The 15,075-nt window shown below is 32.5% G+C and overlaps 1 protein-coding gene across 1 annotated transcript; it reads right to left on the bottom strand.

Moving 5' to 3' along the window:
• Positions 1 to 8,129: 8,129 nt before the first annotated feature.
• On the bottom strand, positions 8,130 to 14,465 carry LOC114374410 (cysteine-rich receptor-like protein kinase 3). The gene is made up of 8 exons (XM_028332051.1): positions 13,825 to 14,465; positions 11,120 to 11,517; positions 10,642 to 10,767; positions 10,139 to 10,266; positions 9,765 to 9,978; positions 9,421 to 9,652; positions 9,114 to 9,264; positions 8,130 to 8,862 (listed from the first exon to the last, which is right to left on the bottom strand). The coding sequence occupies exons 1-8, from the start codon at positions 14,217 to 14,219 to the stop codon at positions 8,545 to 8,547; spliced, it is 1,962 nt and encodes a 653-aa protein (XP_028187852.1). The 5' UTR covers positions 14,220 to 14,465; the 3' UTR covers positions 8,130 to 8,544.
• Positions 14,466 to 15,075: the final 610 nt, after the last annotated feature.

The following is a 15,075-nucleotide window of genomic DNA, read 5'->3' as shown; positions in this document are numbered from 1 at the left end:
ACTTTGAAAATTATTAGACTATATGACATTTATATAGTTTTTCATTAATGGGAATAATATCAAGATTTTCAATTTATAAGAAAAAAAAATTCGCGTGAAAATTAACCACAATCACATGATCCCATTACCCGCTTATCTAAAAAAAAACATGATCCCATTACCCATAGTTTATTTTTTTTCAAAAAAGAAAAAGCATTCATTAATCTAAAATAATGGAATGGAATTGTTGTAATTGTACCTTGATTTTTAATTTAAGTAAGGTTATCAATGGTCTGATTATCATAGAGAATAAAGATGGAATTACATTCAATTGTTGAAATTTTGTTGTCCGTTGTCAGTGTGCCACTATGAAAGAGTGGGGGTAGCTTTACATACACTTAGGGAAACCGAGTGAATAGGTAATTTAGTCCCTGAGATTATAACCACTTTGCATATTAATCCCTGACTTAAATTTTAATTCATAATAGTCCCTAATTTTACATAAGTTTTGCAAAATAGTCCCTGTCGTTAAATTCTCAGGTGACGGCGTTAGTGAGGTGTATAGGTGGCAATTCAGTGCCACGTAGATTGTCCAACGTGGCACTGAGGTCTGCATCTATAAATTCTCTCTCACACGCAAGGTTGCTTCTTCTTCCCCCAAAAAATTAGGGTTTACGAAGCTGCTGGTTGCTTCTTCTTCTTCTTCTTCCCACGCTGAGTTGCTTCTTCTTCTTCTACTCTGAGGCTCAGTCGCTGCTGCTTGTTCTCTTGATTTGTCCATGTCTGCAAGTGGCAGTTGTTGTGCATTTTCTGGTAGTTTCATTCGGCAATGCCACCATGGAAGACGTGCAGCTATTCGAACTGCAAGAACAAGAAGGAATCCAGGAAGGTTATTCTATACTTGTGCATTACCCCAAACAGATCCAGATAACTGTCAATTTTTTCAATGGGTTGAAGAAGAAAACCAACTTTCTAATTCATCTTCTGTCTCAAGAGAAACAATGGTAGTGGCTGATTTGAGGCTACAAATTGAAGCTTTGCAGAAGAAAATGAGAAATTTAACAAACATTGTGTTGTTAGGTTTTTCATTTTTAATTGTAATGTTAGTTTTAGGGGGAATGTATTTTAAGTAAAATGTGTAATAGCAGCTTTTGATATTGTAATTGTTGTTTTGCTGAAGAATTTGTAGTAGGAAGTAGCTTTTGTAGTGTAATAGCAACTTTTGTTGCTACTGTCAATTGTTGTTTTGCTGAAGAATTTGTAGTAGGAAGTAGCTTTTGTAGTGTAATAGCAGCTTTTGTTGCTACTGTCAATTACCCATTTCAATTAAATATAATTTGTTGGTGAAATTTGTTGCTGAAATTTGCAGTTTATTAAATATAATTTAATAAAAGAAAGAGAATTAGGTAATAAGAAGCAGCTCATAATGTATATTGGGATGGATTGTACTACTCCAACTCCAAATCCAACACAGTGTATATAATTTATAAAAGAAAGAGAAGAAACATGATATCATTTCGAAGGGACAGCTTGAAATAAAAGAAAGAGAATTAGGTGATGGCACAAGAAAGAGAAGTTTATTAAATATAATTTGTTGTTATATAACTTTTTGAAGTTATTGAAGTAGCACTAAACTAGGTGGTCCTACTCCAACTCCAAATCCAACACAGTGTATAATTTATAAAAGAAAGAGAAGAAACATGACATTAAATCAATTTCACATAATATTTGACATCCCAGAGCATGGTAGTTAGAAGCAATTGTTCAGTAGGCCATAATGTTTACATCATTTCACATGCCAGTGAAGCTTTCAAAATATACAACTACACATCCTAATATCAAAATGCAACAAAAAATGCATTTTCAGTTTTCTTCATCAGCAACCTTCAAACTCAGCAACCTTCAAAATGCAACAAAAAATGGGTCTTCAGCAACCTTCAGCAACCTTCAAAATACAACAAAAAATGCTTCTTCAGTTTTCTGCATCATCTTTATCAGCAACCTTCCTTTGTTTGGCTCTTGTTATGGTTAGCTTATTCCTTGCTATTGGTGGAACAATAGTTGCAGGGACCTACATGCAAATGCCAAACATGAATAATTGTAATATATAAAAATGGAGTGCTGCAACAAATTAGGTTGAGATAAAACTACTTTGTTGTGACAAATATTTACCATCAACTCCATGTCACTATCTTGTGACAAATGAGGCTGAGATAAATTAATCTCCACCGGATCTTGTTGAACATGAGCAGTAGCTTCTTCAGCCTCATTCAAAGCTTGTTCATCTTGAGATAATAGGTGGTCATCCTCATTTGAAGTTGATGGTGCAACATATTTCTTTGGCCTAACAGGAACTCCAATATTTTTACAGCTTCTAATGTTATGATTGGTTTGGCCACACCTTCCACATGTAAACTCAGCCAATTTCCTCTTTAGCTTATGTCCTGTGACATTGTCCTCATCTACAGATCTCCTCCTATTTTTCTTTGGCCTTCCTCTTTGGACCCTTTTATGTGGTGGAACAGGGTGTGTATACTGTGTCTGGGCCCAATAATGTGGTCCTTGGACTGGTTCAATAAAATGCTGGTATGTCTTATTATAAGCTTCTATTGATAGCCACTCATGACACATGTCCTCAGGCTTCCCTCCTTTGTGAGTTATTGTTGCAATGGCATGTCGGCATGCATCCCTACATCAAAGTTGTAAAATCAGCACACATGTAGGTTAGGAATGAAAAAAAAACTATAAAGAACACAACCTGTTAGTTGCCATACTCCACAAGTGCATGTCCACATTCACCTAAATTGACCTCAACCTTATTCCCCCACATATGGACCTCATATCTCAGGCCCATGTTATCACCACACCAAATGGGAGTCCATTGATTAGCAAAATGGAATTCTTTTTCTAGTCTTTTATACTGCACTGGACATAATGGTCCAGGCTTTCCAGAAAGTTTAACCTTGCAGGCAGCCATGGTTCTCATGATATAACTTCTAATTTCTTCAAGCATTGTGATAATAGGCTTGCATCTATATTGTAGAATTCTGGAATTGAATACCTCACAAGTGTTGTTGCATATATTGTCCACCTTGGGTATTGTACTGAAGTGGGCTTTTGTCCATGCTTGTTTGGGCCATTTATTCAAATACTCCCAAGCCTGGCAGTTGATTGTCTTCAAATGGGCCATATGGCCTTCAAACTCAGCAACAGTAGTGGATTTTGCACATTGCCACACAATTCCTTTAAGTTCCTTGCTTTTCCATTGCTTTGTAAAATTTTTCCAAAGATGCAAGACACAAAATCTATGAGGTGCACCAGGCATGACTTCCTGTAAAGCTGGAATAAATCCCTGCAAAATTGCAGCAAAGTAGTAAATACTTCTAGACTAGTCCCTAACTTATGTCATTAACTTCAATTAAATACCTAACTTATGATAATAATTGCAAATCACACCATGTCATACCTTTTGCATGTCTGACATGAAATTCCACCCATTCTGTATGTAATCCCCAAGATCTTCATGCAACAAAGTTAAAAACTATTTCCAATTGTCTTTGTTCTCAATGTCCACAACAGCATAAGCAATAACATAGATGTGGTTATTGCCATCAAGCCCAACAGTAGAGAGCAAGTTTCCTCCAAATGCACTCTTTAGGAAACATACATCTAGACCTATGAATGGTCTACATCCAGCAACAAACCCCTTCTTACAGCCAGCAAGACAAATATATAGCCTCTGAAATTGTGGTGGACCTTCTGAACTTGGCACTGTGTTGATCTTAACTGTTGATCCAGGATTGCTCCTCAACAATTCATGTGCATAATCAAATACTTTGGCATATTGTTTCCTCTCATTCCCTTCCACTAATTGCTTTGCTTCTTTCATGGCTCTCCACATCTTTGTAACTTCAATGTGCACTCCAAACTCTTGCTTGAAATATTCCAAAGCTTCAACACATTTAAGGGTTGGCTGCATTCTGAGTTTGCCCTCAAGTTTACTGACCACCCATTGTCTATTTGCTTGTTTGTTGTTCACTTCTCTGCAACAATTATGGTTATGCTTCAATACTAAAGTTATATTGTCATTCATTCTACACAATCAGAAACCGCAAACATTGTCATATATTAGGAAATAAAAAAACCTACCTCAAAAAGCGCGAAGACATTGACATTGTCAAAAAGCGCGAAGACACAATCAGAAACCAAAAACATTGTCATCTATAAAAACAGAGCATCATAAACGAAAATAATAAAGGATCATAAACCTCCCTACGAAGCGCGAAGACAATGCAGATGAAACCCCTCGAACATATAAAACCCCAAATCAAACCACCAAAACAATGCAAACGAATTGAATGAAACCACCAACAAAAAGCGCGAACCCTCAATCACGAGAATGCAGGGGAGGGAAGAGCAAACCGCAAACAGTTAAAAAACCCTACAAGCAGTAAGACAATGAAAGGGAAAATGAGTTTACTTCATTTTTTATTTCTTTTTAACCTAATTTTTCAATTCAGTCCTTGCCTTGTCACATAATATTGCTGACTTGGACTCAAACCTGCCACATTGGATGCTTACGTTTGCCAAATAGACATTTGACTAACGGAGGAAATTAGATTTTAACAGCAGGGACTTATTTGCATAACGGAGGTAAAGTTAGGGACTATTATGAATTAAAATTTAAGTCAGGAACTAATATGCAAAGTGGTTACAATCTCAGGGACTAAATTGTCTATTCACTTTAGGGAAACCATTATTCACATATTGAGGTGTAAGACAAAATTTTCAAGCACCTTATCCGTATATGCACTAAGGTGTCATCATTAATCATCCTCCACCACTAATTGGACTTATTCATGTCAATGATTATGTTCATGTGTATGATTTGTAATTAAAAATACTTTGACACTTATTTTAATATAAGTCCAACGGATAAAAATAAAATAAAAATAAAAATAATCATTTGTTTGGTTTTGTGTTATAATCACAAAACTTGGATCCAAAATGTGAAAATTGGAAGCTAGTACATATAACTTCTGCTTGAACGTGGGCATCAGACATAGAAAATTAATCATTGACGCAACAATATTTTAAATACGCACTAAGAGTCTTGATCCATTGGTTAAATTATTTTTACCTCAAACATAATTTTACATGAGATTTTCAAACATATTTCATATATAGTATATACACAAAATGATTATATAAGCTAAATAAAACACACACACTTGTCTGATCTCTCTCTTTATAAGACACTACATATCTGATACCAACAGCAAGGGTAATATAATATTCCTTTTTTCTTTGCAACTTTCCTAGATACAAATAAAATAGAGAAGGGTTTTTTTTTTGTTAAAATTTGCTCATCTCCTCATTTCATTGCAACTTTCCTGATACAAATAAAATAGGTGTTCTCGAATATTCTCTCTAACAGAATGCCAGCACATGCACAAGATTATATCCTAACTGACTCAATAATTATTTACTAACTATTTACTGAGATACATTTACCCAATTGATATTTCCCTTAACTATCATAGATGTAAATCTATTTCAGTGGAGCACAAAATCTTCTTTCAGACGTGCCAGACTTGAGCTTCTTATTTGTGCCATTGAACCCAACATTCTCTTCTTCTACATCTATGTCCGTATCAATATCTTGGTCAAAGCACAAGTCTTCAAAAAGCTAGATTCTACAACTTGAGCTGCTGGCCTTAACTTTGATATGGTGGTACAATAATAATATTGTTTCATGCATATGGTGCAGTTCCAAACTCATTAAGAAGATTTTTTTCTTAAAATTATCTTAGAAAGTTAAAATCCTAATGTTTTTAATATTTTTTAAACAATAAATAAAATAATCTAAGATAATTTTTAGGAAAATCAATATAAAAAACAATATTTTAAGACAATTTAAGAATCGTTTTCAACCACAACTTCAAAGTCACATATTAGAATCGTAATAAAAAAATACTACAGAATCATTCATGAAAAATTCTTTTCTAATAGTATAAAAAGTGAAAATCTTTTTTATTATAAAATCAGGAAACTATAAATAGAAGTCATATAATTATGTATAAATGATCAAAATTAAAAATTAATTAGTAATTATATATATATATATATATATATATATATATATATATATATATGATCATTTTTAAAAAATCATGGTATATTTGTAAACTGCAAAAAATTATTTAAATACGTTTTAGTGCATCAAATTTGGATAATCATTTTTTGTCTTTCAAAAAAATTATTTTTATTAGTTCCTCAAAAAAATTTTAAAACTACTTTTAATATCTCACATTCCACCATCATAAGTGTTTTATAATTTAATTTCTTTGAAATGATTTGTGATAGTTTAAAACAATCACAATAGGTAAAAAGTCACAATAATTTTACATTCATGTTTTTATTTTTTCTTTCTAGAAATCGTCAAAATATGTAAAAAAAAAAAAAAAAACCACCAAATCATCGAGTAAAATATGTCGGTTTAAAATTGTCAAAAATAATTTTTTATGGTTAAAAATTATTTCAAAGTGTGAAACTATGAACACATTAAATAAAGAGAGATTAAAAAATTACAAAAATTTGAGAAATTATATAAGTTAAATTGTATAATTTTAGTCTCATAGTTTTACAAATTTAGTTCCCTTTATTTTCAATTGAAACATTTAGGGTATGTTTAGTTTGCATTTTTATTTTTTGTTTTTATTTTCTGAAAACTGTTTTCATTTTCAAAAAATTAGAATTCTGAAAATGGTTTGATTTTTTATTTTCGGCTTTCAATAAATAAAAACACTTAAAATGTGTTTTCAACCAAAAATATATTTTTAGATTTATTCCTTGTTACCGCATTTGAGGTTTCTAGTTTCAACTGAAAATAAAATTTTATTGTTTTATTATTTCTAATTTATAATTCATTTTAAAAAAATATTTTCACTAAAAATGCCTTCAAAAATCTAACTCAATACATTTTCATTATCATTTTATATGTATATTAAAAATGAAAACAGAAAATATCTAAATCAGCATCCTTAGTTTTCAAATTTTACAATTTTGATCATTTTTTTAATTTTATAGTGTTGACTCTCGTCTAATTTTGATTGTATATTACATTATGACTCGTTCAAGATAAGTTTATTAAAACATTATTGTTTAATTAAATAATTTAAAAAAAGAAAAAAGAAATTGTTGAGACCCACCCTCATCCCCCAACCTTTCTTCCCCTTTACTTCACCCACCTTAACGCAAGATCCATATCAAGCCTCGAAGTACAACAAGCGTTATAATCAATATGCTCGCGTTGTCAAAGAAGTCCTCAACGAGCCAAGGCATGTCATCCTTCTACGTTATCTCAAAAAATGCCGCAAACGTATGCGCCTTAAGCTCAAAACTCAAACCTTTCTCAACCAAAACCCCCGCTTGTTCATGCCTCTGACGGAGGCGGCGGTGGAGGAGGTTATTGTGGCGGCGACGCGGGGAATTTGTGAATAGGAAGTGTGCAAAGGAATTTGTGATGTGTGTTCTTTAGTGTCTGCGAAACGAGCCAAGGTGGAGGGTGGGGTTAAGGTGGTCGTTGTAGGAGATGGAGGGTGGGGACGTTTAGGGTTCATAGAGGGTTTTTTTTAAGCAGTTAGGAGGTTATGGTCCCTAATCTATAAATGTATTTTAATACTTAGCGGCTTTTAATTCTTTTAAATATAACATAATAAACCAACTAAAATTGTAAAGTTTAAAATAATGAAAAATAAATGTTACGGTTAAAATAAGAAGATGATAATTATGGATTTATTAAATCAAGATCAAAATTATAATTTAATTTGTTAGAAATGATATTAGAGTTTTCTTTTCAATCATAAAATAAGAAAAACATATTTTTTAATCAATAATATTTTCATATATTGTCAATAATATAAAAGATTTTCTCCCAAATCAAAACAACTAAAGATTACTTTAAGTATAATCGTTAATGTAAAAAGTCAATAATTATTTCTTAGGTAATAATTTATGATTGGAATTGGATTGATAGCTAAACAAACTTTAGGAGTTTTCCCAAAAGCTTTGTATTATTCAAAGGTGCCAAAAAAATTATCCCATTATCAAAAAGAGAAGTAAATAAAAGAAATAATGAGAGGACAAAGTTTTAGGCTGGATTTTAACTATGTTGTTTTGTATTTTTGAAATCCTTTTATTATCACCCATAAAATCATCACACTTGAGGAAGTTTCTGTATACATTGTGAAAATTCTGTCTCCTTCGCATCGGAGAAAATTAATGGGAACACATTTTAATTAGTGGAAGACCCTATTTTCCTAGCCAATCCCAGATCTTCACTAAAGTGCCTCATTATCAACAAAGTGGCAAATAATTCATCAACATCAAATCAATCACTACTTCACTATATAATTGGTATTTGTAGCACTAATGGCAATGCAATACTTCAAGAATTGTGGAAGAAAAATCCCCTTCTTTTTACACATTAATCGTTTCCTTCATTGTCTCAAATCTTCAAATCCATTAACTTGACATCACATCAATAACTCCTTTGTGAGATATTCATCGAGCTGAGAGCATAGAAATGGAAGCAGTAGCATTAGATGTGGAGGAACCAGTTGAGGTAGAGGTTTCTGCCCGAGTCCTTAAGTTAGTTTCTACAAAAACAGGCATAGAAGGCCTTATTTGCCCCAGTGAGTTCTTGCTTTTGAGAAAAGCTACTATTTCAGACATTGCTGGCCTTGCAGCAGCTGATGCTTGAGTGCAAAGCAAAGCAATCTCTATGATTTTCTTCACTTCTTCTGCATCATAGTCTTCAGGGTCCAACAATGTCTTGTCAACCAACTCCAAATGCATATCTTGCACGTATAGTTTCCATGCCTGTTGATTTGTTAAAGTAAATCCAAAGTTCATATGGCAGAATGTTAAAAGAAAGAACTAATTAATTTCTATACACTAGTGGTCTAAAAAGGATTTTACACTGTCAATCAATCAGAATTTATGTAAATATGACTTTTAAGGTAGTTATTGTAAAAAATTATAAATTTACGGTACATAACAATTGTGATAGAATGAAATCGTAAAAACTCATTTGCATTGTCCATGCATAGACTATTAAAAAAAATGTTTACCCTTTGAAGGAGGAATTCACCATCAGCATCTGTCCTCAATTCACTGCTCTTTTGGCCACTTATGATTTCAAGGACTACAACACCAAAGCTGTATGCATCAGCCTTCTCAGATAACTGACCATGGATGGCATACTCAGGTGCTGTGTATCCCCTGACATGTGGACGATTTTTATAGCATAGTTTATTAAAATATACTCATACATAGCATGGAATAGAAACATCAAAGAATAACAACAATAATAATAATAATAATGATGTCTCCTTTATTACAGCTACCTCTCTAATAAAAGTAAAGGTTTGGACTTACAATGTTCCTGCAAATCTTGTGCTGAGATGAGATTGGTCCTCTGGTAGAAGTCTTGCCAACCCAAAATCAGCAATTCTTGGCTGCATCTCATCATCCAAGAGGATATTGCTGGTCTTTATATCCCTATGTATGATGCAAACGTGGAAATCCTCATGTAGATAGGCCAAACCCTTTGCTGTGCCTAAAATTATATCATATCTTTGTTTCCAGTTGAGAGAACCCTTATTTTCACCTGTTTTGAAATTTTGAATAAATACATTGAGTGAAGGGGAAGAATAGAGGAGAACATATAAAAAATAGATATCCAATGAATGCTTAAATTAGGAGATTGACATGAGTTTTACCAAATAAGAATCTGTCCAAGCTTTTATTTGCCATGTATTCATAAACAAGGATTCTCTCTTGACCTTTACTGCAACATCCAAGAAGTCGAACCAGATTCTTGTGATGAACATTACTTATAAGCTTGACTTCACTTTCAAATTGTTCATCCATCTTCCCGGATTGGCCTAAGATTAATTTTTTGACTGCAACTATTTTCCCATTTTTCAAAGTGCCCTGTTCCACAAATTGGTGATTAAGAATATACCAATTTTAAAAAGTGATTTATCTTTGTCTCAAGAGGAATAGCTCAATAAATTTTGCCCGTGCCTAACATAAACTTGCTCAGAATCATGCTTGTTTTTTAACATGTACTCCAATAAAATGCTGAAATTACCTTGTATACATCTCCAAAACCTCCTTCTCCTAGTTTATTTTCATCACTGAAATTTTTTGTTGCAGTCTTCAAATCCTTGTACCTATAGGGAACTGGACCTTTCAACTCGGTTGCTCCCAATATGTCACCTGATCAGGAAAAATAATTTGGAATATCTTAATGAATAAATGCATCCAATTATTCATCTAAGTTCAAAAAGAAAAAGAAAATAAGCATTTCATAGTAATTGATTCCTTGGAATAAAGAATAATGGGCTCATTAGTACAAAATTCAAATTAAACCCTATTAGTACAACTTTAATTTAAATGCACTAATAATTTAAAACGTTTTTAAATTATCATTCAATTACAAATTATCAAATTGTAAATTAAGGGTTTAAAAAGTCTTGTAAACATGAGATAGAAGTCCCCTGCAAATGGTAGTTCGAAGCGTGAACTGATGTTTGCCACGGTATTTTCTTTGGTGAAAAATCATCAAATTCAAGACTTTCCAAATTGTCTCACCTCTAGGAACCCTCTTGGGTTTCTTATACCGTCTAAGCAAGCCAAATAGTGCAAGGAGGATTACAACAAGACCTACACCTCCAACAACACCGCCTATAATGGCTCCCTTCTTGTTGCTTGAACCTCCTACATGATAAAAGTGCAGTTCAAAATCAGTGGTGGATCTAGGACCCTAAGTTAGGGCAACAATCAATTTAAGAAATAAAAATTAATAATTATTTTTATGAAAAGAATGAAAAATTTGGGACATGAGTTCCAATATATAAAATTAGAGCGGACAAAATATACTCAATCACTATATTTATATGTATTTTTTTTAACATGTGGGGTTGCGCCCCCTGGATGTAACATGGATTCACCACTGTTCAAAATATATACTATTCTGCATGTGGTGTGCTAAGTGTAAGAAGGGTGTGATATACTATCATTCATTCTACCTTGTTTCAAAATCAATGTAAGGGTGTAATCCTAACTGTACCTTGTTTCAAGAAGGGTGCGATATCAATGGTCTGGTTATCAGCAAAAAATGCTGTCTCTGAGTATCTCATAAAGCATCCTGCATCAAATGCTCTGCCATCTGTGTTGGGTAAACAAATATGTATGTTGTTGTATCCAACTGTGAGGCAATCCAAACAAGCACTCTCTGTGGCAGTTTCAGCACATTGTGCAATGGCATAGATTGCACCACCACCAGCCAATTGTGTCTTGGTAGCTGCAAAGAAACCAGTAATTTTTGGTGTTGCAATTTGCAGGTCCATTAGCACTTGCTGTGCAGTTGTATTAAAAGATGTGGTGGCTCCTACTGCTGTCTGATTTCCACAAATCATACTGTTGCCAGCCAGTGTGGTCTGGTCAAAGAAGCCATTGCTCTCATACCTATACAACACACATTTGAATGAATCAAATAAACTTGTGATGAAAACATAAGGAAAAACTAAACCACATTCTCAAACATCTATAAAAACATCTTATTGGTTATTTTTGGTCCAAGGTCAGAAATCACAGATTTTCCCCAATCCATGCAATGTCGGGCATGCCTGGTCCAAGGGAAATTTACACATGGAAGAAATAAAAAATAAATCGTTCTTTCATATGTAAGCTTAACTGACTTAGTATGTGCAAACATAAACAAGTGATAAATTATTAGGTGATTTGAGATCTTTACGATAATTTTTATATGACAAGTGTTATTAATTTTTTTTCGTAAATTAAAAAATTTGAATATATATGCCATATAGAGATTAGTCAAGACTATATAATCTAAAACTACTTAATAATTTTTTTGCGAAGGATAAAACGTAATTGATCAAGATATAGAGCTTGTATAAACCCCAGACTCTTTCCAAAATGGAACCGATATTAGAGATTTTTGCAAGAGTTGATTAGCAATGTACCTTACATGAGTTGTTCAGATTTTAAACTACATCTTAAGAATGCATCTATCTAGGGAATCGCATAATCAAATTTTCTGTCAAATAGAAGAAGTCGTATACACTCTGTATGACTTGTAAAGTTAATTGTGGTATACATTATTACATTGTACTAGTTCAATACGTGTACATCACTCTGTAGTGCTCAACTCACTAATAATATCTTAGTTAATACAGTGTACTTGTATTATATGTTGTTTTATTTCCAGAATTTAGTTTCAGAATGGATCACCCTTTTCATTAAATAAGATAAAAAGAAATCTCGCTAAGGTCAACTTAAAGATCGTGGCATCTAGATAATAGTATTAAAAGCCTAACGATTCAGAGAAGAACTGCTAATTTGCTGGGACAAGTTTTTATATATATCTAGAAACAAATTAACCGTGTAATTATATACAACAATAAATATGCCAAAGCATGTCTTTCATTAACTCCAGCCGATAGCTATATTTTTTTTAAGTGATTGATTATATAAATGATTTATTATTTCAAAAGGAATTATTAGAGTTAGTAAGGTGTACTTTAACTTTTGAGGTATCAATTAATTAATGAATTGTTGTATAAATTTTCGTATGAACGTTATTCTTAATGTGTTTATCTTCATTTTTTAAACTGTATATATCAACTTGTAACGAAATTTCTTATTAATAATTTTGTAGATTCACACTTCGTGGTGGAAAAAGAAAAACGAGAAAATAAAGAGGAAAGTCTATGATATTTTCTTTTTACTTGTTTAGATAATTAGATGACTTAAAAGTAAAAAAAATACATGAAAAAGTCAATTAATATATACAAAAAAGAAAAGCAATTTATACAACTAGTTTGCATAATTTTTTTGTATAATAAAGAGAGAAATAGGAAAGTTAGGGGAAAATATAAGATAAAATAAATAAAGTAATAAATAGAAATAATATTATATAAATAATATAACTCAAATAATATTAACCTTTTCTTTCTTCTTTTCAAATTAGCTAGACAAGGTAATGGCTTAAAGGAAAAATAGTATTGTCCTCATCATTACTTTATTCCCCTCACTCAAAACACACCTGTAAAATTATAAAAAAAGAATGTTTTATTTTACTTATGAAATTGTTGGAAACTGATCGATAATACTGAAATTTGAAAATATATTTAATTATACACCAGCATATTTACGTATATGTATATATAATCTATATAGATTATATTTACTTATAAGTTACATTATTTTTTAATAGTGTTACAGAAAGTGTTTAGATTAAGACCCTGTACATCCCATGCCGTATGTTTTTATTATATACTACAGTACAGTAGAATAATTAATACTTTCTCAATTTGCATACTCATCTAGAAACAAGAAAGGAATTTATCAATTAATAAACAACTGAGCCGATCATGGCGGCGTAAAATAAAATAAAATAAAAATAACTTGAAAGAGACAATGGGCAATGCAATTAAGTATATAACATTGATGCAACACCATGGCCACCTCAAGAAAGTCCAACCATTGTGGCTCCGTTTGGACTCGACAACCACTTAATTATTCTTCTCTCTATCTCATTTCCAAAAATATCTACAGAATTTGGCATTTTCTTTGCAACTTAATTTGCATTATATAATAGTAGTACTATTTATACATATAAAACAATTTTATATACAATAACATTTTCATATATGTAACACGGTTTATAATGTCAGATAAATTAATTATTAGGTATAAGAAATAATAGATATAGATAATTTGAACAAATAGTAATAGTTGGTGAAGGTGTACCTAAGGAAGCAGCCATCATAGATGACCCGGGCACCGTTGGCTCCGGCTGAGCAATTGCGGATTTGGGCGGCGGCAACCACGAAGCAGGCGGCGCAGTCGGCGGTGGAGAGGTAGTTCCTACACTGAAACATGGCATAGACAGGGTCTGCTCCTCTAGCTTCTTGAGCCGTGGCAAAGTGCTTGCTTTGGTTGCTAACCTGTGCTCTAAGGTCATCCAAAGTTGCGTTTAGGTTTTGGTTGAAGTTGGACAAGTCGGTTGCGTTGTATTGGCTACACCCCTTGTTGATTAAATGGGTTTGAGGGTCTCCTAGTGCACCCAAAAGGCTCCACCATGACCACAACAACATCAAGAAAGTTATGACTAAGAGGAGATTGTGTTGCACTTGCACCACCATGTTGTCAAGGGAGGAAAATGAAGACAATAAGAAAATATTGGTGGTCTTAATTACCTATATGTATATGTATTATGTGGATTATAATGAGAAATGGTGTTTGAATTTTGATATGTAGGCCTCTAAGAAAAAGGGTCTATAAGTGTATATCAAAAAATGAAAAAAGAAAATTGGGTCTCTACGTGTTGATGGTGTCCGTGGGGGACCAAGACAGCGTGGGCATCGTTGTCAACAATTCGTGTTTTGGTACACAGATTAAGGAGAAATGATCATGCGAATTAATAATAGTTGTGTGAAAGGCCCTTTGCAAGTGTTGCGTCTTCGAATTTCCAATTATACATTCCTGATGGCTGGAACTAATTATGTTTTAAAAAAAACAGTAAATTATACGAATTATATATTTCTTTTCTTAGTTGTAAGTTTAGGTTAGTTAGATATAAAAACTCATCAACATCAGAATAAATCTTAAAGAAATCCTTATAAAAATACTTATAGATTATTTTTATCAATAATATCTTTATATCGACAGTTGAAATTCAACACATATTCGATATAAGTTTTTCTTTCCTAACTGTATCAATCTTGATTAATTGATTACAATATATATAGAGAGAGAGAGAGATTGAAATCATATGACGTTGATTAATATAAAAATAATAAAGTAGAATAATTATGTAGCCTGCCGTATACATAGTATGATTATCACGGTGCTTTTAACTTGTAAGGTGTTTATCAGTCATCCAAGGTTGACGCAAGGAAGTGTATTTATGGAGAAGTCAATGTGGACCCCATCATATATATTCATCTTTAAACGTAAACTAGTCAGCCATCCATGCGTACCACGGGTTGTTTCTTAAGC

Source organism: Glycine soja, chromosome 11 (genome assembly GCF_004193775.1).
Source record: "Glycine soja cultivar W05 chromosome 11, ASM419377v2, whole genome shotgun sequence".
In the NCBI taxonomy this organism is placed as follows: Eukaryota; Viridiplantae; Streptophyta; class Magnoliopsida; order Fabales; family Fabaceae; genus Glycine; species Glycine soja.
This window is presented reverse-complemented; position numbering and strand designations above follow the sequence as displayed.